This window comes from Pavona decussata, unplaced genomic scaffold (assembly GCF_977016875.1).
Source record: "Pavona decussata unplaced genomic scaffold, jaPavDecu1.1 SCAFFOLD_6, whole genome shotgun sequence".
Lineage (NCBI taxonomy): Eukaryota > Metazoa > Cnidaria > Anthozoa > Scleractinia > Agariciidae > Pavona > Pavona decussata.
The window spans coordinates 6,510,154-6,537,529 of NW_028145430.1; the positions used below are offsets into that span (position 1 = coordinate 6,510,154).

The 27,376-nt window shown below is 40.8% G+C and overlaps 2 protein-coding genes and 1 long non-coding RNA gene across 4 annotated transcripts; 1 reads left to right on the forward strand and 2 right to left on the reverse strand.

Annotated features, from left to right (window-relative positions):
- Positions 1–37: 37 nt before the first annotated feature.
- Positions 38–26,891, forward strand: LOC146489465 (carbonic anhydrase 2-like). 2 transcript variants are annotated; one of them, XM_085111632.1, is made up of 8 exons: positions 38–263; positions 19,638–19,699; positions 20,702–20,728; positions 21,012–21,346; positions 22,384–22,476; positions 23,827–23,896; positions 25,006–25,175; positions 26,658–26,891. In XM_085111632.1, exons 2-8 carry the CDS (start codon positions 19,645–19,647, stop codon positions 26,763–26,765), a joined length of 858 nt encoding a protein of 285 aa, XP_084967758.1. In that variant the 5' UTR covers positions 38–263; positions 19,638–19,644; the 3' UTR covers positions 26,766–26,891. The 2 variants fall into 2 exon arrangements, with proteins under 2 accessions (XP_084967758.1, XP_084967766.1); XM_085111640.1 differs by lacking the exons at positions 38–263; positions 20,702–20,728 and having other exon boundaries at positions 19,642–19,708; positions 20,994–21,346.
- Positions 620–1,920, reverse strand: LOC146489466 (uncharacterized). Its single transcript, XR_014865057.1, has 3 exons — positions 1,881–1,920; positions 1,271–1,344; positions 620–1,024 (listed from the first exon to the last, which is right to left on the reverse strand). It is a non-coding gene; the product is annotated as an uncharacterized LOC146489466 (long non-coding RNA).
- LOC146489467 (uncharacterized) lies at positions 10,370–13,308 on the reverse strand. The gene is made up of 2 exons (XM_085110892.1): positions 12,709–13,308; positions 10,370–12,352 (listed from the first exon to the last, which is right to left on the reverse strand). Exons 1-2 carry the CDS (start codon positions 13,132–13,134, stop codon positions 10,370–10,372), a joined length of 2,409 nt encoding a protein of 802 aa, XP_084967018.1. The 5' UTR covers positions 13,135–13,308.
- Positions 26,892–27,376: the final 485 nt, after the last annotated feature.

Genomic DNA, 27,376 nt, shown 5'->3' on the forward strand with positions numbered 1-27,376 from the left:
GTACTTAAGACTCAAAATTGAAACAGCTTGCGTTGAAGGTTTGCACAGGTTTCCTGTTGGTTTACAAGCATGATTCCCTCCGAGTTCCATTCAGCCATTTCATGTGGCACTCGTTCAGACAAAAAAGGACAATTGATTACATTTTATAATTGCCAACAGCCAATCAAATTCAGACAAGGGTAAAAAAAAAGAAAAAAAAGAAAGTCATGAAATATTGAAAGGCCAAACTTCGTGATCGTTTGAACCTTGCTGGTGGCGGAAAGGTAAGTTGAAATGGAATGCTCAATTTTCCTCTTGCTTTAAATAGTTCTTAAGTATGGGCTGGTCGCTGCAAACTTGCTCATTTTAATTACTGTGTCAAATAGTGAAGAGACCGACAGCCATAGTCTGCATTAGTAAAGTTTTGACGGCATGAGGGACATTTGCGGGAATATGAACACAGTAAACAGTTTGCTGGGGAGCCTATGAATTTGTATCGAACTAAAATAGGACGTCTGTCAAGAAAGTTAAAAACACTGGTGATGGTTCGTTTATCCACCATGCACTCGACCAGTAAGTCGGACATTTACAAAAATTATTCCGCATATAAATTATAATAATAATCAATTGATATAGTGCTAATACTATAAATAATATTCAAAAGCGCTTTACATTCAGTACTAATCACAAATTAAAAGCTTTCCTAAAAAGAAATGTTTTCAGTTGTTTTCTAAAAATGGCGAGACTGCTACTGGTTCTGATTGATAATGGCAGCGAGTTCCATAAGACAGGATCAGCATGAACGAAGGCACGATCCCCCAAGTGTAGAGCGGTTGACTTTTGGGATGAACAGAAGACATTGTTTGGACGAGCGAAGAGTATTCGCCGGAGTGCTTAGTGAATGAGAATTGCATAGTTGATTCCAGTTTCCGGGTATAAGCCGTTCATCAAAGCGGCGTTTAACGATGTTTGCGGTGAAAATTTTGTAAATTCCCAAGAACGTGGCTCAGTAATAATGTCGATAGGTGACGTGTATAATGTGGTGCTAGGCAATGAAGAGAAAAATATGGGCGATTAAGGAAAAGGGAAAAATTCAACTGACGGGAAAAAATTAAGCTAATTATTTTGAACATTTTCGATCGTATACCCAATTTACAAAATCCTGAGATACTCAGCTACGCTCTAGTTTACTGTTGTCTTTCTGCAACTGGATTAAAAGATTGTGATCCCAAGTAAACAAAGTGAATACTTGTGTTAACATAACATAACCACACAAAGAAAGCTGTTTTACCTGCATGTAAAGTGTTAGTGCCGCGAATAGCGTCAGCCCTCTCAAATGTAAACACATGAACTTTGACTACATCGCTTTAAAGTAAAAAAATAAACGTTTATAATAAAAAGAAAGAACATCGCAGGAATTTTATAGCTTTTAAAAGCATATTTCAAATTTTTGGAACTGAAGTGAACGTGCTTCTGAGATAAGACATAGCTGACTTGCTTCTAATTTACATCCTTTTGTTAACGTAGACATTAACACAATTTATGCAGTCTGTATCCGGCAGCCGACACAAAAGAGCGATGTTTCAAATATTCCTTCGATATAAAAAATTTCAATCTTGCGTACAAGCAAACTAAATGCACTTGCGTACAGAAATTAATTTAATTATCATGACACGCATATTGATTTCTCTAAGGCATTTTCTCCAGTGTCTTGTATGTGAAAATTTGGACGCCACTAATCGAGAATTTCTCGGTCCACCCCCAATGGAAACTGCCAAGAATGTGCAGTTTTAATTTCATTTAACACCCCTTTAAACGTAACTTGATCCCTGCTGATAGCTGTAATTATAAATACATTGGGTGAAAAAGGGAACACCAATCGCCGGACTGTCTAAACTTACCTTGTCACCTGGTCAGGTGCTGCTTTTAGTTCCCGAATGTTTTGAGACATCAAAAGGTAAATGTGCAATGATGAAATGTCTATGACAAACTGAAACATGTATATATTTGAAATTTGAACAGAGTTTTGAAATTTGCATGTCATTTGTGAACATCGCCAGCGAGATTTTAGAGTTTGCGTATAAAATATCTCACCCGACGAGTTTGTTTGTCTCTATGCAGCTTCTATACCATTGTCGGAAATTATTCACATTAAGGACGCTCGGTAATGACGTTCTGCTCAACTTGAAACTGGTTTTTCTTTTGACTCAAAATAATTTTTGACTGATCACCGAGTGTCAAATGAATCACTGTTGTGCTCTTCTCGAGAAAATAAAAACAAGAAACAAACTCAAAAACCAAAAACGAACAAACAAACAAACCAAAAAATTAAACGTGGACACAAAATTATGTTTTACAAATCTTCTAAAACATTACTGTTCTTGGAATCAGTTAAAACAATTCTAATACTTTTCCGCAACGATTCTACGAGGACTCAGCATATTTAGTTTTAGCGTAAGCATCTTTCAAACGTCTAAGATATAAAACTTTAAAGATTAGTAAAACCGTGCGCGAATTTTATCCTTAAGAATCTTCAAGACATCCCCTTTTCAATCGCTATAAACGGCCTTTAAAAGAAGAATTTTTGAAACCCCCAAAGCGGCTCCAAGACGGCGATCCTTGGTGATCGTCAGCCATCACAGTGTGAATTTTTGCTTGCTAGGCCTTCCAGCTATTGAGCGATCGAGATCCATTGCTTTGTGTATTGATACAGAAAAACAATTAGTCTATGAGGCTGCACTACATACAAAATCACTTGTGTGTACAGCAAATACGGACGGAATGATTGTTCACCTGAAAAGCGCGACACAAATTACGAACTATTGTAGTAATAATTCTGGTTCAGTAAAGTGCGTTCGAGGCCTTCGCATGAAATCGAGGCGAGTGGTCAACCAGTCTAAGATGACTCCCAAACCCTGAAATCGCATGGCATCCAGACCAAAGCGAGTCAACCCGCGGGACTTCACTTGGCCAGCGGGATTCAAAACTCTCACACGAAATCGAGGCGAGTGGTCAACCAGTCCAAGATGGCGTCCAAACCCTGAAATCGCACAGCATCCAGAAAGATGCGACACGAATAGAGTGCGTTCTCCTAACGTTGAACGCAATAATCTGGACAAAAAACGAAGCGAAAGAAAGACAGGGAAAGAAAACAAGGAAAAGAAAACATGTATCGATCATGTGACTAAACGAAAAGGCACCAAAACCTTGCGTTATGTTGCAGTGTTTGTACTACCATGAATCAGTTAATACAATGACGTGAATTGTAATAACATGTAGCCTGCAAAGCAAACGTTTCCTTGGAGTTTTCTGCTTTCCGTATTTTGGATGCGGGCGAAATGAGGCACGAAAGCTTTAGAAGCAATGCAAGCGTACTTTAGTAATCAACGAAAGAAAGAAGTCGTTTGTCGTGCCTGGTCAATCGTAAGCAAGCTGTAGTCAGTTACTACAAGTTTGAGTCCCCATGGGAATCAAACCCGTGACTAACTACAGCAACTCTTGACGAACAAGGATAATGGAATGCCTCTGCAATTTCGAATGGAAACTCTTTTCAAAATACAAAATTCATGGTAACTCCAGCCGAAACACCTTTTTTTGCAATACAATCAATCAATCAATCAATCAATCAATCAATCAATCAATCAATCAATCAATCAATCAATCAATCAATCAATCAATCAATCGATCGATCGATCGATCGATCGATCGATCGATCGATCAATCAATCAATCAATCAATCAATCAATCTGTTTAATGTGGTCAATGATCTTACGCCTGCCTTTTCGATCCCAAAGATGCACCTATTAACTTCTAATTAACAATTAGATTATTCGCTCTCGATTTCTATCGCGTGACAGCTGAGTAACTTTCAGCTTGTCTGCAATATTTTTTTACTTTTACTTAAAAAAAAAAAAAAAAACATTAAGAGTTGATGTCAGTAAGGATCAAAGATCGGGCGGACAGAGCTCAAAATTTGATTTCGCCTATTATTTGTACATTGGTAGGCCCAGGTACTATACATATGAAATCAAGGTTTATTTGGCTAAATATTGTTTCGTTTCAAAGAAATTTGAATATAACTGTAAACGGTATTTTTCGTCGTAATAACCTTGAAAATTGCCAACTTTCACGAAGTTATTGAGTCATTTAGTCCATTGTTTTAAGGTGTCTTCACGGATATCCAGTTAATCTAAAGCTATTTCAGTCCACTGATTCCCAAAACAGCTCGCTAACGCTGCTCACAAAAAAATATATGATTTTTTAAAGAAGCACACCAACATCCTTCTCGAATTTGGTGCAATGGCTGGTCAAAACAACATGTCAGAAATGCCCGCGGTACGCAACGGATCACACCAGAAAACCTTTTGGTATTCTTTAAAAGGATAGTTTTAACTATCTACAAGCTTATATGTTTGGGATCTTTCGTACTTTTTTGACAAATACTTCTTAAAGTGAGCACAATTCCGCCTTCCGCCATCTTGGAATGTCTTACATTACCGAAACTGTTGAGTCCGGAAAAGTATCAAGACCACAGGCATAAACACAACATGATTTAATACGACCGATTCATACCGCATGCACAAATCAATGCACAACAACTCCCTGATCGCTATCGCCGGTCAGCGGTCAGTTAGGACATCATGTTACTACATCTTCCTTTTTTTTTTAACTTAACTAAATGTCAATAAGCACATCAGTTCCACAGTCATAAATAAATACTAATCTTAGCATTGTTCAATAAGTCTTTCTGGTCTTCTAAGAGCTCCTCTAGGTCTAAGGCGGGTCAGCAGCGGTTTAGGCTGTATGGGCTCATTTACTGCTGGTTGGCCCTCAGGGACAGGCAGTTCTCCGAAGTCTTCTTGCCCCTCTGGGCTCATCTCTCTTGTTGGTGGTGCTTCGTGACTCTCACAGCCCTCATTCTGGGGTGAGGCTGGAGGTCTTCCATCAAGAACTCTTCGTGTCATCCTTCGGTTCCTTCTCACTTGTCCATTTGAGGTCTGTATGACTACAGACCTTGGAGATTCGTGTTGCGTAATAACTGTCCCTTCTGCTTTCAGGTCAGGGATCCAAACGCGGTCACCAGATGACAGCTCCTCTCCCTCTACTACTCTGTGCCTCCGGTCATAATCGAACTTCATTTTTGCTCGGTATTCCTTCTCTTTTCTTCTGACGTGATCATAGTTAGGGGTCTCTGGCTTCAGCTTATCTGGGTGACAGGGGACTCTAGTACGTAGTTTCCGACCCATGCTTAATTGTGCTGGAGAGTAACCGTGATGCAACAGAGTATCTCTGTAACTCAGGAGAGCCAAGTATTCGTCACTACTCTTATTTAAGACCATCTTCATAGTTTGGACTGCCCTTTCCACTTCTCCATTGGCCTGGGGATATCTTGGAGAAGAGGTTATGTGCTGAAACTGCCAGTCAGTGGAGAAGGCGGTAAACTCACGTGAATCAAACTGGGGGCCATTGTCGGTAAATAAGATGTCTGGAATCCCGTGACGACTGAAAACCCTTTTAAGCTGCAGGATAGTCTGGGCAGAGTTCACATCCTTGGACACTCGACATATCTCTACATCTCTTGAAAAGTAATCTACAGCCAGGAGGTAATGTTTATCCTTGTGCTGGAAGAAGTCTACGCCGACTCTGCTCCACGGTCGATCCGGAAATTCAGTACCTTTCATTGGCTCAATGCGTTCTCTGCGATATTTCTCACACATGGCACAGTTTTGCACGACATTTGTGATGTCTTGGGAGATCCCGGGCCACCACACGGAGGAGGCTGCATTCGCACGCGTTTTGGTAATCCCTTGATGACCATCATGTAAACGCCTTAGCACATCTGCTCTTAACCTTGGAGGTATAATGATTCGTCGTCCTCTCAGGAGTAGCCCGTTGTGAAGGGATATGTTGCCACGCTCACTCCAGTATTTAGCTATTGGCCCATGGACTCTTCGTTTCTCTTCCAGCCACCCATGCTGAACATACTGCATCACGGTTTTGAGTGTGTCGTCGTTCTTCAGCTCAGAACGTATCTCATCTAACCGCTGGTCCGAGGCAGGTAAGGTCACTAGTACAGCATTCACATAGCACTCGACTTCATCATGAAGGTCCTTCCATGACTTGAACTCCTGGGCTTTACCTTCCTGGGGGGATCGTGACAATGAATCAGCTGTGTACAGGATTTTACCAGGAACATGCGCGATGGCAAAGTCAAACCTCATGAGTCTCATCCTGAAACGTTGTATGCGCACCGGAAGCTCGTCTATCAATTTAGTGGAAAACAACGGAATCAATGGCTTGTGATCTGTTTCTACTTTAAATCTCATTCCGATCAAGAATTCTGCCCAGTGTTCAAGTGCCCATGTGATAGCCAAAGCCTCTTTTTCAATTTGGGCATAACGACGCTCTGTCTCAGTCATTGATCTGCTAGCATAGGCCACTGGCCTCATTTCGCCGGATGGCTGCTTCTGCATAAGAACTGCACCTAGTCCAAAACTGCTGGCATCAGATGAGACCATGGTCTCTTTTTCTGGATCGTACAGTGCAAGAACTTGCTCGGATGCCATTTCTGCTTTCAACTGTTGAAAGGCTACTTGTTGGGCTGGGCCCCATACCCAGGCACTCTCTTTCTTGAGCAAGTCTCGTAAGGGTTTCGTCTTCTCAGCCAGATCTGGACAGAACTTCATTAGGTGGTTGACCAATCCTAAGAAACGTCGCAGGTCTGCAATGTTCTGGGGTTCTGCCATGTCGGTGATAGCTTTAACCTTTGAGGGATCTTTCCTGATTCCTTCACTGTCAATGATCTGGCCCAAGTATTGCAGCCTGGTTTGAGAAAATAAGCACTTCTCAAGGTTGAGCGTGAGTTTCCTCTCCACTAGCCTGTCAAGGACTTGCTTAAGTCGCTGATCATGTTCCGCTTGGTCTCTCCCAATGACTAGAATATCGTCCATGCGGCACTTGACCCCCTCTATTCCAGAGAGTTCTTTATCCATCCTCTTCTGGAAGTACTCGGGAGCTGATGATATGCCGAAGGGAAGACGCTTAAACATGTAACGGCCAAAAGGCGTAATAAAGGTAGTTAGCTTGGCACTTTCTGGGTTTAGGACTATCTGGTGGAACCCTGAGTTAGCATCAAGCTTGGAGAATACTGATCCTTCTGTAAGGCTTCCCAGCGTTTCTTCAACTGTTGGCATTTGATAGACTTCTCGGCGAACTGCTTGGTTAAGCCGTGTGAGGTCAACACATATCCGTACCCTTCCGTCGGCCTTTGGCACTACCACAATCGGCGAACACCATTCTGTCGGCTCGTCTACTGGTTCAATAACATCCAGTTGTTCCATACGTTTGATCTCTTCCTGCACCTTTTTCATAAGTGGCAGTGGTACTCGCCTGGGAGTGGTCAGACAAAAAGGTGTGGCCCCTTCCCTTTAAATGAATTGTATGTTCACCCTCCAGTTTGCCAAGGCCTTGAAAGAGTGTTGGGTACTGCTTGATAATGTCCTCCTTTGTCCCTGATCGGAGTGTATGGTTATCAGGCGTCAGATGAACAGCTTTGACACTGTATGTCCCTGGGATTTCATGGATAAGGCCAAGACTTCGGATGGCAGGTATCCCAAGAAGCAACTTGGATGCCCCTCTGACTATGTACACTTGTTCCTTGATGACTGTTCCAGCTAGAGTGAGGTTCATGACTGCACATCCAAGGGTCGCCAGAGGAACATCCCCTGCTCCGACAAGTTCTCTGTCGGATTTTGAAAGCGGCCCATATGATGACTTGTAGATGGCTTCAGGCATCACAGACACTTGTGCTCCTGTGTCAATGCACCATGTTAGCATGTCTTGGTCTTGGACCTTGAGCTGGACATGCCATCCGACGTCGGACCTACCGGTTTGAGGGTTTGCAGCTGGTTCTGATTTGGAAATATTGGAACATGTGGGTGTGGTTACCCCTCCCACAAATGTGGGGCTTAGGTCATTCTCAGCTTCGAGAACCTGGTTGACTTTTACACTCTTACATATGATAGGGAAATGCCCCATTTTATTGCATTTGCTGCATCGTGTATCTGCGGCTGGGCAGTTTCTCCTTCCAGGGAGGTGCTGGCGGTTGCAATAACTACAGTTTCGGCCAACTGTATGGAAGGGCTTCCTTTTAGAGTCTCGCTGGTTCCTTTGCTCTGTAACTTGATCAGAGTTGGGGCCTGACCTGTTCCCTCGCGGTGTGACACTCTCAATCTCTGCAGTTTTTGACTCTTGTAACTCGCGTTTTGTTGCTTCCTTCAAAGACAGGATCTTTACCGCCTTTTCGAGTGAAAGGGCTGCTCCTTCGTCATAGAGCTTTAGCTTGTAATTGTCTTCCTTGCAGGAAAAGGTAAGTTTGTCTCTGACTGCTTGCTCACAGAAATCGGCTGGAAACTTGCACTCGGCGGCTCTTTCTTTGACAGTCACGACCCACGAATCAAAGGTCTGCGTCGGCTCTCGTTTAAGGTGAATCCAAAATTTCTCTCGCAGCATGAGTTGAGGGTCCCGTTTCTGAAAGTATTCATCAAACTTTGCCATAACGGTCGCGTAGTTGTCGGAATTTTCGGCTGGAAGTTTGTCTTTTCCTCCCGCGGGGTCGTCACGCTCGGGTAAGTAGGGAAAATTTGAGTAAATTTCCAAACACGGCTCGCCGATGTGGTTTAAAAGCAGCCCCACCTTCATTTCATCGGGTTTCTTTGAAGCTCCAATTGCCTTGAGGTAAATTTCGAATTTTTGTTTCCATTTCCCCCACGAGTGAGCAGGATTTCCCGTCGAAATTTCCAGCGGTTCCGGCGGTCTGGCGAATGGCATGCTTTCCGCCATCTTGTTTGAAACCACGTGCACTTTGACCGATTAAGCCGTCTATTCGATCGTTTCTTCGACTGGTTTGATCTCAGCAGCTGAGGGTAGAAGGAAGATCTCGCTTCTGACACCATGTTGAGTCCGGAAAAGTACCAAGACCACAGGCATAAACACAACATGATTTAATACGACCGATTCATACCGCATGCACAAATCAATGCACAACAACTCCCTGATCGCTATCGCCGGTCAGCGGTCAGTTAGGACTTCATGTTACTACAGAAACAGGCGAAATGGAAGTCACTGTTACGGCATCGAACGGTACATATTTTTTCGCTTCTTTTGACTAAAGAATCTCCCATAAGCTTTAAGATCAACCAAATTTACCTGTAATCAAGTCCAATGTCAACAAAAAGCAGCAAGAAACGCACCATACTTCGGCGTGTCTACAATCGTAGTCTGCAAAGACTAAAAGTGACTCCGTGCTGTGACTCGGGCAACGTTTGGACTTTGACGCGCTTCACTGAGTCTCACTTGTGTACCCTTCGCTTGAGCTTTCAATACTCATCCGTTTCAATTTTAGTTTTGATACGTCTCATTCCATGGGCACTTTTAACTCTCCATCCCGCATCTCGTATAACAATATTCCATTTGTCACGCAATATGTGTTACAAGTGAACCGGAAATGAAATTCTCCTCAAACTCCTTTTCGGCATTTTAAGAAACTTTCCTGACTTAACAAAGTGAATCCTTCACTAAACGGTCTAAATCAGAGGCTGCAATTTTTAAATCAAATTTATGTGGGTAAATTAAATGATCTCAACTTTAACTATAATCACACATATATCTACAAATATCAAACCGAAACTAATACCATAATTTTTTTAGAAATGACGGAGACAATGCATGCCTTTGAAAATCTGCTGATTTTCACATATCAATCCTTCGTTAAAAGAAAAAGTTAGGGTAACTAACTTCTTTTTCGTCACCAGAGCTGCTATCAGTTTTTTTGGCTGGTTAAAAACCACGCAATCTGCTAATATGTACAAAGCCTCTGCTGAAAAACAAAATTGGTTCGCAATTCTTTGCCTTATCTTGTATTTGTTCTTGTTGTTCATTGTTCAGAAGCAAGGAAATTTCGGTTAAACGAGTGGGCATTAAAAGTACAGTCTCTTTATCTGAGCTGTGAACTTATGCATCAATTGCAGCTGCGTGCAGTCCCCGCGGGTTGACCTCCGGGGTGGTCCGGGGTTGGCTATTGGCCGACCTCCGGGCAAGGCAAAATTTGCTAATGCCCTACCCCCGGGACCGACAAGGGGGAAAATATCCCACAGTGGCCCGCAGGGGGGAGGGGGGGGGGGGGGGCTAGGTGCAGCTGGAATTGATTGATGCGTTAGGGCATTGCATTTTGCCTGACCCGTGTTCCCTGAAAACTTAAGTTATAATCACGTATTATAGCAACCTCGTTCCCAGGGTTCTCTTCTACCCGGTAGGAGAGAACCCTGGGAACGAGGTTGGTGTTATAACAGGATACAAGCTTACAATTTCTTAGCCCGATTGTTCTAGTCGATTACACTCGAGCACAAGAGCACTCCTTAACGACCTGTGTAATACGACTTATAAGTGGCTTTTTTCGTTTCTCCGTGATATCATCCACGTTTAAGCCAATATCTTCACAAATGTCCCTTAGCACTGCAACTGTTAAGGTAGATAATTTCTTTGTATGAACCAAACTGCAAATGTTACGGGAAAGGGCGACAATGGGGTGACGTAAAGCAATTTCTTCGCTGACAACCTCCCTTAGGTGCGAATGTAAGGCCTCTGCCTCGACTGTACACTGCTCTTCGTCTTCACTTCTACTTTCTTCGTTCGATGTTGCTGACGTTTTTCGAATCCTTGCTGCCAGTCTTGAGAAGAATCCTGCCACCTGCTGTGGCGAAAGAATATCCTTTCCACTGAAAATACGAGCAGCCTTTTCGTCCCTCACTCTTCGCATTTCTTGCGATACCTGTTGTGGATCTGCCTTTTTACCACACTCCTCCCCGATGAGAAACTGTTCTGTGAGGAACTTTCTTTGTTCTTCTGTAAAATGGGTTCTACTCCTTGTTGTTTTAAGAGCCCATCCCATCTCAAGTGTGGAGTGTAGTTTATCAACTGAGATTTTTGATGCCGCGTGGAAACCAAAAGTTGGAACTTTCGTTTGCTCTCCAATTATTCTCGCAGCGTATCCTTTTCTGGCTTTGTCAAACAGTGTTTCTTTTTCTAGCGCGCACTTGTGCTTTCCTTCGTCTGTATGTGCTTGCAAACTTGAAGACCGCTGGAATGTCTGAATACACCCGTCTTCTGGGCAGTTAAAAAGGCCGCTTACTTCCTCTTTCTCTTTTTCTACATCCATGTCTTGTCCTGCTCTCTCTTGCTGGTCAGGACTACTCAGCCGTTGTTCGGACAAAGATTTTTGCTGCACTTCCTTCCTAGGATTGATTTTTCTAAAGCTTGACTGCTGAGAGCGGGTATCAGGAGGCTTCAAAACTTCAAGTGTAGCAGGAAAGATACCATCGGTTTGAATGTCCTTCCATGGTACCAGCTTTCCAGGCCCGATGTTATAAGCCTTCCATGTTGTGATACCATTTGGACAAAACTGGAAGTTATTAAGCGTACTAATTCCGTCCCATTTGACCGCGTTTTTGCCAGCAGATAGTTCGGGAGGCTTCACATACTTCACAATAACGCCAGGAATACCGCCATTTGATTCAATGGCTTCTTTCATCTGTGCAGCGTTGTTCACATCGTGCCCCTCGTTTAAGTACACATTGATATGTCCTTTAATTGTTGCGGCCTGGCGGTCGGCTTCTCCCTTGCCCCCTTGTGGATCTGAAAAGTCGAACCTCTCCACCTTGACATCAGAAAGACTGTTCAACCTGCTTCCTACAATTGTTGACCCACAATGATAACATCCTGCGTTGTCCTGTTTGCAATACACTTTTTGCAGTTGTGGCCGACGCTCCTTTAACATCTCGATAACATCTTGTAAAATGGCGGTTACTGCAACGCTATCCTGAGGGCAACTCTGAAACAGGTGGACAAAAGTGAGCTTCTCAAGCGGGGCATTTGCTTCTGATCTTGTAAAAGCCACTGTGATGTGCCATGGAATACCACGTTTGGCGAACCAGTCACACTGTGATTCGCGAAACTTTCGCGGTAAGAATTTCATCGCCCAGTCCATAACTAATAATGCTGAACTCCGAAATATGACATCTAACACGTCATGTTTTGCTTGATCCTGGTTAACTGTTCGGAGTTGGTGAGCTTTCCATGCCAAAATGTCCTTTTCAGCTTGAGCCACTAAACAGATACTGTCATCTCTTTCTTCTTCAGACTGAAGTTCTGCGCACGCTTCTTTTATGGTAGACAGCACCACGGTTAATTTATTGCATTCGTAGCAGACCTCATCGTGGTTATGGTTACACTTTCCTTGAAAATAACTATTTTTAGGATCACTTAGGGAAAACGTTAAACAGTGATCGGCAACTTCTGATTCCATTGTAACGTGCACCTAAAATGTGAAAGATTATTATCGTCGTCATCATCATAGTTATCACTATCATCATAATTTTTACTATGATTTTTCGTTATTAATATCAGCTGCTTTAGGGTAAAATCTTTTAAAAGTGGTAAAAGAAGTTTGAAACTTATTAAAGCTTGTCCGAACCGCTTAAAGGGCGCAAATTGAAGATAGCTTCCGCTTAATCAATGTTTCGAGGCTTAGCCTCAATACTAGTTAGTACAATGCAGCCAGAGAAAGTTGACTTTCATGTTTATGACCAATTTGCTTAAATTTAGCATCAATCCAGCCAAAGTACAAAGTTAATAATTTACTAAAAAAAGAACCAATTATTAAGATAGCCTTACCTTGTAATCAGACCGCAGATATTGTTTGGCAGACCGAAGTGTTTGTTTCATTTCCTTGGCCCAGGCTTGTGACTTTGCTTGATCTGCTATCTTGTCTACAATCTCGCTAAGATCTTCTATTGCCTTACTGCCTTGTGCAGAGAAGTTATCCAAGCCCTGCAGAGAGGTGCGCACTGACGCAGAGCAAACGTCTAGTACTCGGAGTTGTGTGCACTTGCTCATCGGAGTGAAATTGGTCTCGGTACAAAACTGAAAATACTGTTGTGTTATCCGTTCTGGTATTAGCATTCGTACGACATTAGGTGTTTTAATCACCTCCCCTGTTGAAAGTTTCAGCATCTTTTCTCCAAATGGCATGTCTTGTACAATATGAGAACTTGTAATAAAGTCGAGAAAATGATCAACTTTGGCGAAATCAACCTTCATACGCCTAGTGATATCAGTAGGTACGATCGCACCTCTACCATGTAACAGTCTATGATGCCACGCGATGTTAAATCTGTAAGGCGTCACCCCAGGAATGTAATGCGTCAGTTCCTTAAGCGATAGTTTATCTGCCAAGATGGACAAAATTTGTCTTCTCGTGCTCCAGTGAGTTGCGTTTAAGGACGGTGCCTACTATTGTTACTGCGCATACGTTCTGCGCATCTCGAGATACTCGGGTTTCGTATGGGTGGTACCTACTAATACAGGGATAATTTTGCGCGGTTTAAAACTATACAGAGAAAGCAGAACTTAGCAAGTGCTTTTGGTATCTCAAAATAAAATTGGGGGTAGCCATGCATTTTTCAGAGATAACTAAGCTTCAATTTAGGAAAAAAATCCCATACATTCCTTTATATTTTGGCGCTTTTTAAAGAAATTATGGCTTAATTATCTCTGAAAAATGCGTGGTTGCCCCCAATTTTCTTTTTGGATTCCAAGAGGCCTTGCTAAGATCTGCTTTTCCCGCATAGTCATAAACCGCACAAAAATACTTCGGTATTAGTAGGCACCGTCCTTAAATAGCTTTCTGCTAAGGCTTGTAAAATTTCTTCTTCGGCTTGTGTTCTCTCAGATGGTAAGCTTTCACCTAATGTGGTCAATAATTTATCACTCTGTCCTGGAGCAATTACTTCAAGAACCTCTTGAACACTTTGTTTTGCTTTACGGCTGTACCTTCTCTTTGTGCGCTCGTTAGCACTTTCCCATGGAACGAACAACTTATGTCGAACAGGGCTAACATCACGAGAGGCTAAAAAATCGTTTAACTTTTTTAAAGGCTCTTTTGCCGCGTCTACCTGGCCTCTATGCGGTGTGTTCTCAAAATCAGAACCTTCCAAATCCGATTCTGGGATGAATATACTCTCTCTTCTTTCATCAACATGAATTACTTGGGCTGCTGCAGTTTCTGCCTAAAATTTCACAAAATTTCAAAAAAAAAAAAAAAAATTAAAAAGTCTGAAGTAAGACCCCAAAATACTTCTTCTTCCAATTTCTTTGTTGTCAGTACAAACATAAAACAGTTTGAACGTACTCAAAATTGGATTCAAACTAGCTGCGTACGGTTTCTAATATTACAAGGAAAGATCTTTGTAGTTTGTAGACATAAATCATAGAATGTCTTACTTACTTACTTACTTACTTACTTACTTACTTACCAGAGTAAGCTCACCTAGATGCTCTGTAAGTTCGTCAAAATCTGATTGTGGCAGACTGCTTTCAGGGGTATTTGTTTGTTTCGTCAGGTTCTTTCGACACTTAGTACAAACCGCTAAAAAAATATAAAAAAATTACAAAAATGTTAACCCACTCTTTTTATATTTTCTCACCCGCACTTGCATTTCTGATTTCTTGCTACACCATTTATCATTTTTACACACGCCCCTCTCTCATCGTTTTCTTTTTCGACCTTGGTTCAGCGTATCGCTTGGCTGTAATTCTTACTTTGCGAACCACAAAATAAGAAAAAAAACACACATCAAAAAACCGCCAGCTACGTAGACTATATGCGAGGCCACCCTTCGAAATCGGTAAGGCGCAGCTTGGCTCCTTTCCAGAAATGGCGCCGAAATCACAGTTCTTGAGTGTGAACAAAAGCCCTATCCTGGGTTTGGTTTTCTTGCCGGAACAAAGATATCTTGCATAGTGTGAACATAGGGTTAAAGGCCTGTTTATGTGAAGTGAGCCAGCCCGATTAACCCAGCTTGCCTGCTTTATCCGGCTGGCTCGGCTTATACCCTGTGTCCTTATAAAATTTTTGCTATGTTTATATGAGAGACCAGGCTGACGAGATACTGGTTGCCTTGAGGAGAGATTTCTGCAAGTGGGTCTGTCCGGCTTCATATATTAACAAAACGGAAATTTTAAAGGAAACCAAGGTATTAGCCGAACCATTCCAATAAAACGGGCAAGGCCAAGCTAACTGAACTGACTCACCATGTTAACGACGGCAGAGATATGTTTGATGTGTTATATGACGTCATACGTTATAAACAAATGTTTTACTCCCGCAAGTATTACAAAAGAAGAAGGATTATATTTACCTGAACCAACTGGAATGAATTCACCAGTGACTTCCAATATGTACTTCGACTGAGCCAAGCTACAACCCCGCTCGGCATTTTTCTGTGTCCAGAGAGTTTGCCTGGAACACTGCATACCCGCTTAGACCTTCGCCACCCAATACCCAAACTAACGTGGTGCAGCGGACAGATAGTCATGTCGTGGATATTTTCTGGCGTTTGGAAACAACCACTGCGGGCTAGAATAAGCTCAATTTCCGTTTCGCAGCCACTGAATTGAAGCTGTTTTTTGTGGCTCGATATATTCTTTGAGCATGATACCAAGGGTACGATTTTACGCGACGCAGTCTTTGACTTTGGATCAGCCCCGCATTCTCCACCGACCAAAAGTGAGAAGGTACACGCCATCGCTCAATATTGTAAGTCAACGTTTACGTTTAACGATTAACTCGGCGCTATTTTACTTCCTTGAGAAATTTACGGTGAAAATTAGTTTTTTGGAGAGAGACTTGTAGACTGAAACAATGATAACACAATACTGGTTGTAAGTACGCCAAAGTAATTCAATTATCAAGTGCTGCAAACGTAAATATATTTTTGATGCATCTTGTTTATGCCAGTCTCAATCCCAATTTTCATTTTAAGGGACTTTACGCCAGTCCAAATTAAAGTTTTCTCAGTTTTGAAGGGATCTTTAGCCATAGATTTTTTATTGTTTCAGTTTAAATGCCGTGTTGACAACCGCGAAGTCGCGATGTACTATTTACACAGGTGTTCTGTATTTGCATAATGGCTTCGTGCGGTCCAAAAAAAAAAAGAGTTCGTGAAGTCCTTTCCTCTAAAGGAAACGGAATATATAGCGGAGGATTTCAAAGCGGAAATCGCTCATACGTTGTTCGACGTTATGTGAAGTCTAATAACGGTGTCAAAGGTCGGTGCGTGACGTGTTGGAAATCAATGTCACGATATAATGCATGGAGTCTCAATCCTATAAGCCACTGCCAAACTGCCGTTAACTTTAAAAATAACGTAAGGGCAGCGACTTAGTGATATACTAAGCTAAATCTCACTTGCACTTATAATTTTAGACTCAATTAATCCAAAAGTAATACGATTTTTGTACGGTACTTTCTCGCAGTTTCAATATAGCAGTCATCGAAAAATCTTGCAAATTAGCAATCTTCGGGGCAGTCGTATCGAAAAACTAAAAAAGATCCCAAAGAAATGAGAATGAAACATAAAACATCTATCCTTAAACTGTAGAGAAAGCTTAGTGTGAGGATATATTTTGGCGTACCGACCGGATTTTTAGGCAAGTCTTTTATGTCACTTTAGAGCTATTCAGAAAAGAGAACGAAGTGCCTTCAACGAAAAGCTCTCTACGAGTCATATAAAATAAATTATCAGTCATCATAGACAATATTTAATTGACCAAGGGACAAGCTATTTATTCATAGTAAGAAATCATTTATAGGCTTTACCCCGCAAACTTGAAAGAGTCACGAATATAGTAAAATTTCGGTACATCAAAGAGGTCATTTTGGTGCAAAACGGACCCAACCGATTTTATTTAATTCCCCTTATGAACGCAAAAATTAGACAAAACTAACCCTGTTTTGTTAACTACGATACAACACTCTATCAATGTAAAAAGTATCAGCGAAAACGAATTTTGAGCTGTGTCCGTGATTTTGGGATTATCTCCGATTGACTCTTAATAGTTTATAACCCTATTATCCTATCAGATAACAAAAATCAGTCACGTGCATGTAGCTTTATAGCCGGTAAAGAATGATCATCCTGAAAAGCCTGGACAGGGTTTTGATTTCGCCTCGGGGGAAACTGAGGGTTTAATAAAAAAACAATTAAAACATCACTGAATTGTTAATTAAAATATGATTACTGTGATTTTTATATAAAGGTCACAAGTAATCGCGGTAATCATATTGTAAAATTATCCCCCCCCCCCCCCAAAAAAAAAGACAGTATATAAATAACATAACTGGGGTAAACAAAGAAGATAATATTTCCTGTGAGACCAAAAATTCGTCGTCTTACAATTTCTTACGCATTGTTTACAAAGTTAACAGTGCAGTTAACAAGTTCCCTACACCATATTTAATTCCAAAATTCTTTCTCCTTACCTTGGCTCACACTTGCTCAAAAATTTAACCCCCTGAGGACTGAGGGGGGTAGGGGTTTTTTCCCATAATGGTAGACATGCCGCCAGTTTTTGAGTTGTAATATTTTTCGTATACATCAAAAACACATAAACCCATACACTTTTGGAAAGAAGACATTCTGCACTTTCTTTTAGTGCAAAAAATATAAGATATAAGTTTATGAAAAAAATATGAAAAATCTAGGAAAACAAAAAAAACCCTTTTTTTTCCAATCATAAATATACTCTGAATAATCATTTTGATATTTTGCATATGCATTTTTGTTAATATTATGCACTATATCTATATGTGCATGATTCCAGTACTGAACAATAACAAATCTCAGACGACCACCTCAGATTTGAGTAGTTTTGCTCCTCCTCGCCATTGCTATCATCATTTTCTTCCCCACTTTCATCGGTAGATTCTTCGTCTTCGATGCTATCGACATCGGACGGCTGTTCATTCTCTGAATCCACGTGGGCGATACGTAGAAATGCTATCGGGATCTCTTCTTCGTCAACAAAAGTCAAACCAGTCGACTCTGCAGCCGCCATTTCGATTTATTTCGCTAGCAGATGTCTTCCCGAACACATGGCGACGCCATATTTAAAAGGCCGACGCAAAAAACAATGAAACAAAGTAAAAAATTCGCCAAAACATCTTTATTTTGCTGTTTTCCAAATGACGCTGCAATCCACAGCAGATACTGTACAAACTTTTTGGGGGGATAGCGCTCTCATTCCTTTTACAAACCTTTGCGACAAACTTTGTCAGGGATTCAGCGCTCATCTCTACAATATTAGTTTCTTAACTTTGAATGCTGTCTACTTCGACGTCGAATCCTCTTTCCTCAAAGTTGGCGTCTTATTTTTCTTGAACTTTGCCACTCGCCAAATATTTTGTAAGTCCACTTCTTGACATACCGCGTAGCTTTTGGAATACAACTATCCAAGTAATTTTTCTCTTCCTTAGCATTTTTTGGTTCTCGAAATACGCGTTTGGGCGGCATTTCAAGTAAAAGCTCTCTGAACCTTTGACAGCAACTGAACAAAGAGTACTTTTCCATCTGAATGTAATTAACCTTTAATGCATTCATATCACTTTTATCTAAATTCCTAGAGAGGCATGGGTTTTTGAAGCTGCTCATAAAACACTGCTGGGAGATTTTTATTTCATAACAGCCGGATCACTTACCCGTCCGGAACAAAGCCTAACTGTAAAGATATAATAAATGCTAGGAAAGAATCTTAAGTATGTTGGTGCTTGTTTTCTGAACGGTTTATCTCAAGAGACTATGAGTCTCTTGTTTATCTTTAATTAGAAAGAAAATATATTTTTGCCCTAATCAAGTTCTTAACAATGATAAGTCACTACTGTGTTCCATATTCACCGTTGACAGTGAAGAGATTGTTCAACAGCACAAACTTTGTTTGCACAAGAATACCAGCAAACTTAGGTGAACGAAATTCACTTTCAACGATTCGCTCTACTTGGCCAAAAAAATATGTGGACGTGAAAAAAATTCTTAGTGAAAGAAAATTAGCTAGAGGCGGATAAATTATTAAATATGGTTAACGTATTTTAGGGTATTTGAACGATTATGTATTTTATTTTGACCGACGAAGGAAATGTTGAATGAAAGTTTAAACTAACTTAAATTTGATTCAACGCACTTTCAACAAACTTTGACATTGTTTTGCACTGTCAACGATGTTGAACGACCCGTTCAAACGCCCCCGATATTTGGTTCAAAACTGTGTTGAACGCATGTTGAACCAATTGTTGAAACAGTTCAAACGGGCCTTAGCACCGACTTGATCTAGCATCTCTTAATGTTGAACGTTTGATTGCCAGCGATCACTACTTTTCAAAACTCTGCAATTTTCATAATACTATTGAAACGCGAGGGGATATTGTCAGCAATTGACAGCGATGGAAATGTGTTTATCCTATCACAATGCAAGAAAATTTACAGTAACTGAACAATATTGTGGAAAACGCGATCGTTGACGATGAATAGCAGTTGCTTAGGTCTGTGTTCTGGTGATAGTTCGGTCCTCTGATTTTGGATATAAAGGAGCACGAGCTCAATTTGCAGAAGAGGCACTCGCAAACCAACGTTCGTTCGTTCGTTCGTTCGTTCGTTCGTTCGTTCGTTCGTTCGTTCGTTCGTTCGTTCGTTCGTTCGTTCGTTCGTTCGTTCGTTCGTTCGTTCGTTCATTCATTCATTCATTCATTCATTCATTCTTTTCTTGTACAGCAACAAGATGTTTCGAAGCTTGGCATTGATTGTTTCCTTGGCTGTAGCTGTGGTCCCTGAAGGTGAGTCGAGTCTTATGACCTCAGTGATCATACATCACAATTCAGTACATGAAACTGTACATGAAACTGGAAAAAACATACTTTCCAGAAGGTATGGGAACTCACCAACAGACAACGTGGATAGCAACATAGTAAGGATAGCAGTCGTTATAATAATCGTATAATGAACTTTAGTTATAATGATTTATTTTTATATTGATTATCAGCGGCTCTCCGGAAAACCATCATTATTGTAAAAACAAAGTGATACTGTGGTTAAAGATTACATCATCATCATCATCATCATCATCATCATCATCATCATCATCATCATCATCATCATCATCATCATCATCACCATCATCCAGTATCCAACGGGGGAACGGGGGACGTAAAAAGAACCAATGACGACAAAAACACTTAACGGGCCACTCCTGAGACAACCCCTAGTGTATGTGCATAAAGGGCGCTTGCAAAAATGTCCATGACCTCAATCATTATATCCTTGAATTTACTTCAGGCTTGTACAGTCCAACTGAACGGCATCTTAAAAAATTGAGGTGAATTCAACAGGCAAGTAACCTTTGGGGAATTAGGATGAGTCTGTAGTTTGAGCGCAGGCGTCTTAAAATGTCCCCGGCTGAGTCTCTTACGTGGGTTAAGTTCGAGTTGGTTCTCTTTCCTGTTCCAATTGCTTTTCACTGTGCACTTCAGTTTTGCCTTAAAAACCAACAATTATAACCTCTTATTCGATGTGGAGTCTGAGAGTCAAGGGATTGTCAGTAGTTAGACTGTTAGATTGTACTGAAGCTGTCTCGTTATATGAGAATAGTGCTTGATCTCTGTGAGTGCACTGACCAGTGAGGAAGCCAACCATTTAAGCATTATGAGGACATCTTGTAACTAAACCAAAGCTCATTTGTACAAAGCTTGTGATCTAAAGCAATAAAAATCCAGGTGTTGTATGTACTGATCTGAAATAGTTAAACAAAGCACTTTCCTCACCTTGTTCTCCCTTTGTAGGAGCACACTGGAAATACGGAGAAACAGGTATGTATGCTGATGCTGTGAACCTTTTATATTTCAAGACGTGGATTCAGATTCAATACCATTTTTCGCGTCCAATAAATCTATTGAGTCTATTTTCTCTTGGTCCACTTTACTGAGTTTTTAGCAACACCAAAGATGATCCCGCTTTGAGTTTTGAATGTGGGATTACTTAATCTATAAGACGGTCTTACCTACCTTATGAAAAACGCTTTAGCTGCGCTGGAAGGCAAGAATCATACAGCCCATAATTATTTAAATCCTATAGCGCTAATTGTTCCTGTAGGCTACGGACCAGATGATTGGGAAGAGGTGTCGTCACATTGCTCTGAGACTGCTCAGTCTCCAATAAATATTGACACCAGCAGTGTTCAGAAGAAACCAAATCCAAACGGACTAAGCTTTACTGCTGATAACAAAGATGGAGGAGTCAGTGGAACACTAACCAATAATGGCCATGCTCCTACATTGAAAATCAACAAACCCAAGGGAACGGCGTCACTGACAGGGGGTCCCCTGGGGGATAGTGTGTATGAGCTTGAGCAGCTTCACTTTCACTTTGGTTGTGATGACGACGAGGGATCTGAACACACTGTGGACGATCATCCACACTCCGGAGAGGTAAGGATTCCATATTCCATTCGGGCCAACAATCCTACATTCTTCAGGACAAAACAGAAATTCTTGTTGCCGGGCTTCATACATCATGCACCTCCATTGTGGAAACGTTAACAGGTATTGAAATGGGGCCATAGGACTTACTGTCAACATAGCTTATAAAAGGCAATGGCTATGAAGGCAGATAAACTTCTCTGTGAGAATTTTTGACCTTGTACAAACCACAATAGATTTTAAAATGTGTTGGAGCAACTGACCAACAGAACGTTCCTGTTAAGATGTTCAACTGTACGTTTAACTACAGGATTGTACACCGTCGCGGCCATTCTAACATAAATTCCAGCACCATTGTTCTCAGTTTTGAAGATGGCAAGGTTTCATAACCTCTCCTTCATTTAACTATGCCGTCAGCTCTAATATGTTTCATAAGTTCTGTATCTCTGCTGTTAGTAACCCCTCTCCCATTTAAGCTGCCCCATGGTCGTTTTATAATACATTCATTTGAAAGACACCTGTTTATGATAAAACGTTGAAATCGTTCGGTAGAAACCATCGGAAGAATAGGATAGCGTGCTTGATCTCTGAGCATTCTCCGGCTGTTTTAGGTAGGATTTACTCATCAAAGTAATGAAAAATAACTTTAAAGTATAGCCAAAATTGTGTGAACAAAGAAAAAGCGATTGAGATGCAGCAGTATATTAAAAAATGAATGTGAACCCGGCATTCCTTGAGAAGCTGTAATATTTACAGGTTCTAATGATATCCAGCCTTCACAGGAAATTTTCATGTGACTAAATAACGTAAAAAAGATTCCTTGATGTCCGTACAGCGACAATAACACAACGCTAACAGCCGTACATAAAGTAGGATTTAGGAGACAAATTAAGCAGTGTTCGTGAATTCCAGGAAACCTGCTCGTTTAGGAATTTCCAGCCACGCCAAGTCGGCCGCAATCAATTTTTTTACTTTGCTTAAGAAAAATACTTCTGCCACTGTTGATCTTGATTTCAGGCGGTGATTGTCTTTCATATCTGTTGTAGCTCCATTTGGTGACTTATAACACAAAGTACACTGATTTTAACGAAGCCGCTGACAAGTCAGATGGACTGGCTGTTGTTGGTGTGTTCTTACAGGTATGGAATGGAAACAACTCCAGATGTCCACTGCAAGTATTTTCACTTAGTTATAAAGCACTTGAACTTACAGATCTCAAAATACGTTTAGCATATTAACATATAATCGGGTAAGATAGCAAAATTCCTGACAACATCATTCCCAAAATTATTATGAATGGCTGCTGTCACATCTTTCCAAAGATCCTGGTAGGAATGGTATCAGTAGCAATATTTTGTTCAGTAACTGTGGTATGTGATGGTGGTTTCTGCCTCAAATGTGTTTTCGATTTGATGCCCGTAAAATCTCAGGAAACCTAGTAAATGAACCATTAAATCGATGGACGGGAAGCAGCTAGAGTGATCGGCATACGTGGGAAAGTCCGCAAGGCGCTATGGTTGTATGCGACAATTTTCCTCAGCTACGACCAAGCTTGAAAAGGACATTTAGCGCAAATCGACGGCGGCCGTAGAAATATGATCAACGGAAACAGAGAAATAATAATCTGGAGTGTTGTAAATGTATCCACTTTTGAGGGGGGGAGGGAATCAAGAGCGAATCAAGGAAATATGAGTCGTATGTGGTTTACATAGTGAGAAATGAAGCTATGCTATTGGTGGAAGCATAGAATCACGGAAAATAAGAATAAATTAGTCGAATGAGCGAAAGGGATTTGATTATCCAAGAGATCAAGAAAGCGAAGTTCTTTTTCTGTATTTTTCGACGAAGTGACAGATAATGCTTTCCAGTTTTTGATGAAGCCATATATCTTGTAAAATACGTTGTGGATGAAAATGGTATGATTTTGTAGCAATTGAGCAACTTCCAATTACCCCTCAGAATGCTTGAAATCACATTTTCATGGCTTAAATTTCAATTACCACGGACCTACGTAGTTGCTCCCGCCTTCGACGGTTGTTTGGTCGAACCCGGCTTTTTCAATCCGCTCCAGCTCTCACTGTCACTGCAGCTTACAATTGCTTTCGGTTTTTCTGGCTATTGTGGCAGATGGAACCAGAGTCGGAGAAACAGAATGCTTTCAAAGAGTTGGTTAGGTCTCTATTTAATCAAGGAAATATCCCAAAATATAGACATGTTACTAAATAAGAAACAGCGTCCCTAAACGAGGAATAACAGAGTGTTAAGGAAACCAAGATGAAGTATACAAATGTCTTTAAGTTGGCTTTAACAAAAGATAGTTTTATATCCGTTAGTAATTAATTTTGTAGATAAGTTTATTATTGATCAGACACTAAGTACAATACACCTGTGTTAGCATCAATGCGATATAGTTTCGTATAATCTTGTACCAAGATCTCATCACTCTTCCGGAGGTACGAGATTAAGTTTTGTATTGTGTCTACATACAGGAAAATGATGATCGCAAAAATTGGGAGTTGCACAAGTTATCCAAAAAAATAACGAAAATAAGGGAAGCCGGTAAGATATAAATATTTTAGTTTATCATCGGGTGTCAAATATCCGAATAGAGCCGGCGTTGAAAATCTGTTTAAAGGTCGAAATTGTAACTATTTTTTTTTATTTTACCGATCTTCGGAACTTACTTGTGGAACTGTTTACATCCTGACTTTTTTGTTTCCACTTCAGGGCAGTAATTTGAACTATACTGTTGGCTTGTTCGCTGAATTATATCAACTGTTGGATAACCACAAGGTGGTCTTGAGGTTCCTGTTACTGTCCTCAGCTCCATTATATTATATTTATTACATATATATGTATATAAAACACTCTTTACAATAGTAGAAGAAAAGCTCCCTTGATGGACAGGCCCCTAAATAGCACGAGATTGACATGTTACTTGCATGCTGATACGGCGTTGTTTCTCTTTCAGAAAGAGGTACAATTGTGAATTGTAGCTTTTAAAACGTTATGTCTGATTATCAGTGGATAAATTTAAATAAAACTGTAGAAAGAGTACGAGTGTGTAGTTACGACGCAGGTAATCCCGGTTTAATATATTTACACTGATTTCAAACAAACGCAGAATATCGGAGTGTTTATTAACGAGTCGGTATCGTTGCCTCTACGTTTAACAAAAAAGCAAAATAAAAAACAACAACAACAAAGAAAACAAAACGGTATGTTACCTTTCAAGCTTTGAGTTAGCCTGATTGTAATATGTATTTAAACATAATATATCTTACACTTTCTGCCTCGATTTGCATCATTTGCTATTTGTCGGTTAATTGACGCCCTCCCTGAACATGGGAATCCAAGAGCTACTGTCAAGAAAGAAAGGCTAGCGTGAAGCAAGGTCGATAACGTGTTGTTTCTTGGGCAAAAAAAAAAAAAAAAACACACAACGAATGAAGGGTAAAACGTCTGTTTTGTGCAAAGTTGTACGGGGTATTGGTTTCACCCGGACAAAAAATTTCTATATCTTGAAAACGAGCAATCTATCACATTAAATCCTTGATAATCACTGACCGTTCTAAACATGATTGTCTTCGATACTCTCGGGAATAAAATTTCGCAGCATAATTAGTGCAGTAACAATTTCACCTATTTCTCAAATTTTCGTTTCACAGGTAGTTCGGTCGAAGTGATTGGTTTGGCTTTGTTCAAACTGGTGCCTGAGTTAGCAGATTTGTCTAAGGCCTCTGTCTACTCGTACAAGGGATCTCTAACCACTCCACCCTGCTACCAATCTGTCAGCTGGATTGTGTTAAAAAATCCAATCCAGGCAGGAGAACGCAACGTAAGAAACTGAATTATCTATGTCATTGTGTTTATGAAGTATCTTTGTTGGTTGAAGTACAGTTCTAAGCAACACAGCAGACATACAATAACGCAAAGAGAGGAAAAATAATATTTAAAGGGAAAATTAAGTTGCAAATACCTATAACTCCTTCTCCCTTAACTTTTTTGTTCATAAAGTTTGATCGTAGTTTTTGTTTGACTTCGTTGGTGTTGTTATAATTGTCTCTATACTAATGTTACCTACACCAAAGCAGACTTGTTCGATTTAAAATGTTTCAGCAAACCATTGATCATTTATTGAACCTCACTAAAGCTTTTCAATGGGATCCTTTACATGCAGTTAAAGTACAATACCGCAAAATTGAAGGTTTGCTTAATCTTATTTGAATGTAAAACACGTGGAAACCTTTGAGTAAAAACTTTAAAGAAATTGACAATTACACCAACGGTCACATCTATGTAAAGCTATAGTGTTACAGCGCGACCTGGGGTGTTTTCCATTTAGACGAAATTTTTCAATAAGAAATTCCGAAAACCTTCAACGTGTCAAATGAAAAGCCTGTTTTCCATTTGTTCCAAATTCGCAATGTCATTGGCAAATAAAAAACTTAATGATTGCGACAAAGACAACAAAGACAACAAAATGGAAATAGACATGTTTTGCAAACGGAACATTATTTTCCATTCTGATTGCTTGGAACGGAAAAAGTACCTCCGAAGGTTGCCTGTTTGATCTGCGTGTACTATTTGCATCGCAAACGGTTGAAACGAAAATTTTGGCAATTCAAAATGAAAGCGCCCCTATACAATAATTATTTTCATTACTCCCTCCCTCTCTCCCTCCATTACTTTAATCACCACTCATTCTTTTATTGACTCTTTCACACACATTCTTACTCGCCTGCTTGCCCGCCCACCACCCACCCACCCGCCCACCCACCCATCCGCCCACCTGACCGCCTCCCTCGTCGCTTGCTCGCTCACGTAATTGTTTGCTTGTTTAGTTGAGCCATGTAGAGCGGTTTCAATTGAGAGTCGAAAGTAATTTGGTTTTGCATTAATACTCACTGCGATTGGTTAACAAAACTCGTGACATTTCCTCAACCAATGGGAATCCAAACCAAAACCACTCGTGTTTTCGCCGCACGCGTTTTCCCGCGCTTGGCGCCTGTTACGTGTATTTAGTTCGAATTCTGATTGGCTCGTTGTCTTGTTTACATCTGTTGCGATTGGCCAGCCGAGTAATTACTTAGGTTTTGGTTTTCCGACATTCAATTGGAAACTGCTCTGAAATTACAATATATTAGTATGTACCACACAAGTGAATAGTGCTTTCCGCGCGCGCTGATTGGCCATCTCGGAGGTGATTGGCCGAGTTCTATTCACCTCCACTTCGTTGAATAATTGTTAATTAGTCTTGCTTGTTTACCGTATGAAACTATATTTTTGTCTGAATCATATGAAATTCTGTTTATTTCAGTTGAAGGCCATGAGGAATCTCCAAGATCACGAGGAACATTCCATTTGTAACAATTTCAGGCCCGCGCAAAATCTGAACGGCCGCACCGTGACTGAATACACAGACTAGGGTCGTTTGATCAAAGTAAACCGAATGATTTAGGAACAAAGGGGATTGGGTGTTATACACAAAAAACAAACACGTCTTGGGACTGTTGTACAAGAAAATAAGACGAATAAAACTGCTTTTCATGCATATTTTTATTATGTTGTATGATGTCAAGTCCTGTCCACATGGTTGATGAGCCCGGTAACCGGGCTGGCCCGGTAGGCGGGACGAATTTTGTCTTCTGTTCATATGGGAAATTTAATCCCGGTTACCGTGATGAAAAATGTGCAAAAGGTAGGCCCCCAAAATACCCCTGGAACTGCGTTCCGACTTGTCAGCGACCTTACAAGCCACGCACAGCTGAAAATGTCTCGTCACGGACAGTCCCGGTATCCGGGCTGGAGTGCTCGTGTGGGAAAAATTTCCAGCTAGGTTACCGAGATCTCGGTCGCAAAAAGCGAGATCCCGGTAACCGCGCCTGCCCGCCTTCTCAAATGAACACATCCAAATTTTTGTCAAGAAAAGAGTGGCGAGGCGAGATCTCGGAAACCGAGCCAGCCCGGTCGACCGGGCCCATATGAAGAGGCCCTTAAGCAAACGCACGCACGCATGTATCTTTTAAATCTGTAGCA

Excerpts from the sequence above, each read along its gene's own strand:
- LOC146489467 (XM_085110892.1), bottom strand. The coding sequence starts at position 13,134 with ATGAAGGTTGATTTCGCCAAAGTTGATCATTTTCTCGACTTTATTACA. Across the intron at positions 12,353-12,708 it reads ATCTGCGGTCTGATTACAAG|GTGCACGTTACAATGGAATC; the intron begins GTAAGGCTATCT and ends TTCACATTTTAG.
- LOC146489465 (XM_085111632.1), top strand. The coding sequence starts at position 19,645 with ATGTTTCGAAGCTTGGCATTGATTGTTTCCTTGGCTGTAGCTGTGGTC. Across the intron at positions 19,700-20,701 it reads TGTAGCTGTGGTCCCTGAAG|GAGCACACTGGAAATACGGA; the intron begins GTGAGTCGAGTC and ends CTCCCTTTGTAG. Across the intron at positions 20,729-21,011 it reads CTGGAAATACGGAGAAACAG|GCTACGGACCAGATGATTGG; the intron begins GTATGTATGCTG and ends TTGTTCCTGTAG.